The sequence below is a fragment of the Myotis brandtii genome, unplaced genomic scaffold, assembly GCF_000412655.1.
Source record: "Myotis brandtii unplaced genomic scaffold, ASM41265v1 scaffold157, whole genome shotgun sequence".
Lineage (NCBI taxonomy): Eukaryota > Metazoa > Chordata > Mammalia > Chiroptera > Vespertilionidae > Myotis > Myotis brandtii.
Window position 1 is genome coordinate 5294800 of NW_005355708.1, and position 2057 is coordinate 5296856.

The following is a 2057-nucleotide window of genomic DNA, read 5'->3' on the forward strand; positions in this document are numbered from 1 at the left end:
CTCTGAAACACATCCAGAAAGGACATCCAGAGGTCATGGCATCCAGCCCCCTGGCCTCCTCCATATTTGCCCCACCTCAGGCTTCTGGCGCTGAGACCAGATGGGCCCAGGACCCACCAACTTTCCTGGCTTGCCTTGGTCACTGGTACCACCGATTCCCCTGGGAATTCTTCCTCTTGTCCCATCAGAATCCTTTTCTGGGTTGACTCCCCCATGAAATAACAGGCTCCAAATGACTCAGGAAAGTGAGGGGAACGAAGCCGTTTCTTCTCTCTGCCTCGGGAAAAGCACTGGGAAGGAACAAATATCCCAAAAGAAAGGAGGCAAAGAAGAAAATTAATTTTCCCTGCTTGTCTTCCCTGGGCAAACTCATTCATTCATTCTCCCAACACTGCACTATGTCCATTTTGTTGATGAAGAAATCAGGGCTCAAAGGGTTTAGTTACTCACCCAAGGTCACAGTTAATTAGTGACTATACAGGTACTGGATTCCAAGGAACCCCGAGTTTCTGCTATGTGGGAGAAACAGGGGTACCTCCCCCAGGAGGTCTCTAAATGCAGAAGGCCTTGTTTGCTCTAGTCCAGGATAGATGAGGGGAGAGGGCTGACAACTCTATACCAGGGTGCTCCAAGCATTTCTACATCTCAGTTGGCCAGGGAGGGGATTTTGGGGTGCCCTCAGCTGGGCAAGAGGGAGGAGGGCAGCCCTCTGAGGAGATTGGGAGAAGGCTGGGCATGAGTGAGTCTTTGGGGAGACTGGTTTAAGGACTGGGGCCAGGTTCTATTGAAGCTCCTTTTAGGAAAGCTAGCTCTCAGCGTCTATGGCTGCAGTGGGTGGATCTGGAGGGGAGGGGACTAAGCCCCCACAATCACGAACCGTCACGTCTGCCCTTGTCCTACTTCTGTCACTGGCAAGTGTATCTCTATTCTTGGACACAGTAACCTGAGCGGTCCTCCAATGGTGAGCTCATCCTTGGGAGGAGGGAGATCGCATGGATGGCTATGTGCATGGGCAGACACAGGGTTCAGCCCCTCCTCCAGGGCTGGCATAAAGGTAGGACCTCCTTGAGGTCCCCCCCATCTTGTCACCCACAGCAGATGAGGAGGAAGGAGGCTTAGACCCAGAAGTCTCTCCACCCCCACCCAGGAAAGAGTCTCTCAACTCCCAACTTATCTCCCTTTCCTTGGACGGGCCAAGAGATGAAGCTAGACCTTTTGGTCAGGATGGGAGGTGAGGGAGGAGGACTTGGGGAAATAGAAGGTAAACACACACACACACACACACACACACACACACACCCGCATGCATTAGAAGAGATACCTTCAGACAAGTGGGCAAGAACCCGCTTGCCCCTCCACGGTTCCCTACCCCCTGATCTAACTCCGTCTGTGGCAGGTTCTACAGGAGGGGGCGTGTTCTGGAGAAGGTTAGAGGACCTCAGGTGCTGGGACTGAGACCACTGCTCTCTTTTCTGCTGAAGTCCAGACAAGACTGGAAAGTGACACAATGTCCAGCTTTTCATCCACAAAAAAGCAGTTTGTCAGGCCTGGCCTTTGACACATGATGTTAAGTTGTCCCTTCTCTGCTTGAGGAAATCACCACCTCTCAGCCCAGGGGGGTGCGTGTGTTTGGAGAGCGTCTCTCCAGGGCAGAGAGACACCCCGGTACTGAATGGGGCAGAAGGGTCCCCCTTCTTCCCCCACCTCTACCAGGAAGCCCTCATTTGGATTCCACTCTCGGCTCTCCTTCTGCAGATGTAACCTATCTCTATTCCCCACCCCAGCCCGCCCCCAGCCTTATCCAGACTCTAATATGACCTCTGGAGCCATCCCTCAACCTTGTCACGCCACCCATTCCAGGTTTTTCAATGTAAAACGGCCCCCTCCACGTCGCTCCCTTCCAAGCCCCGCCCCATCTTGTCGAGCCCTCCCAGGCCCCGCCCCCTTCGCCCGCGGTAGCCAATCGCCGAGAAGCAGATTTGCATAGCGGCGCGGGGGAGCGGCGGAGGGAAGGGGGCGGGACCACGCGACCTCCTAAATCAAAGTTGGGAGGATAG

At 54.4% G+C, this 2057-nt stretch overlaps 1 protein-coding gene across 1 annotated transcript in view; it reads left to right on the forward strand.

Annotated features, from left to right (window-relative positions):
- The first annotated feature begins 821 nt into the window (after positions 1-821).
- The window catches only part of STAC2 (SH3 and cysteine rich domain 2), a 14330-nt gene continuing 13094 nt past the window's right edge, over positions 822-2057 (forward strand). The window contains exon 1 of the mRNA XM_014536221.1: positions 822-830. Within this exon, the coding sequence (XP_014391707.1) occupies positions 822-830 (9 nt within the window). The remainder of the gene's footprint in view (positions 831-2057) is intronic.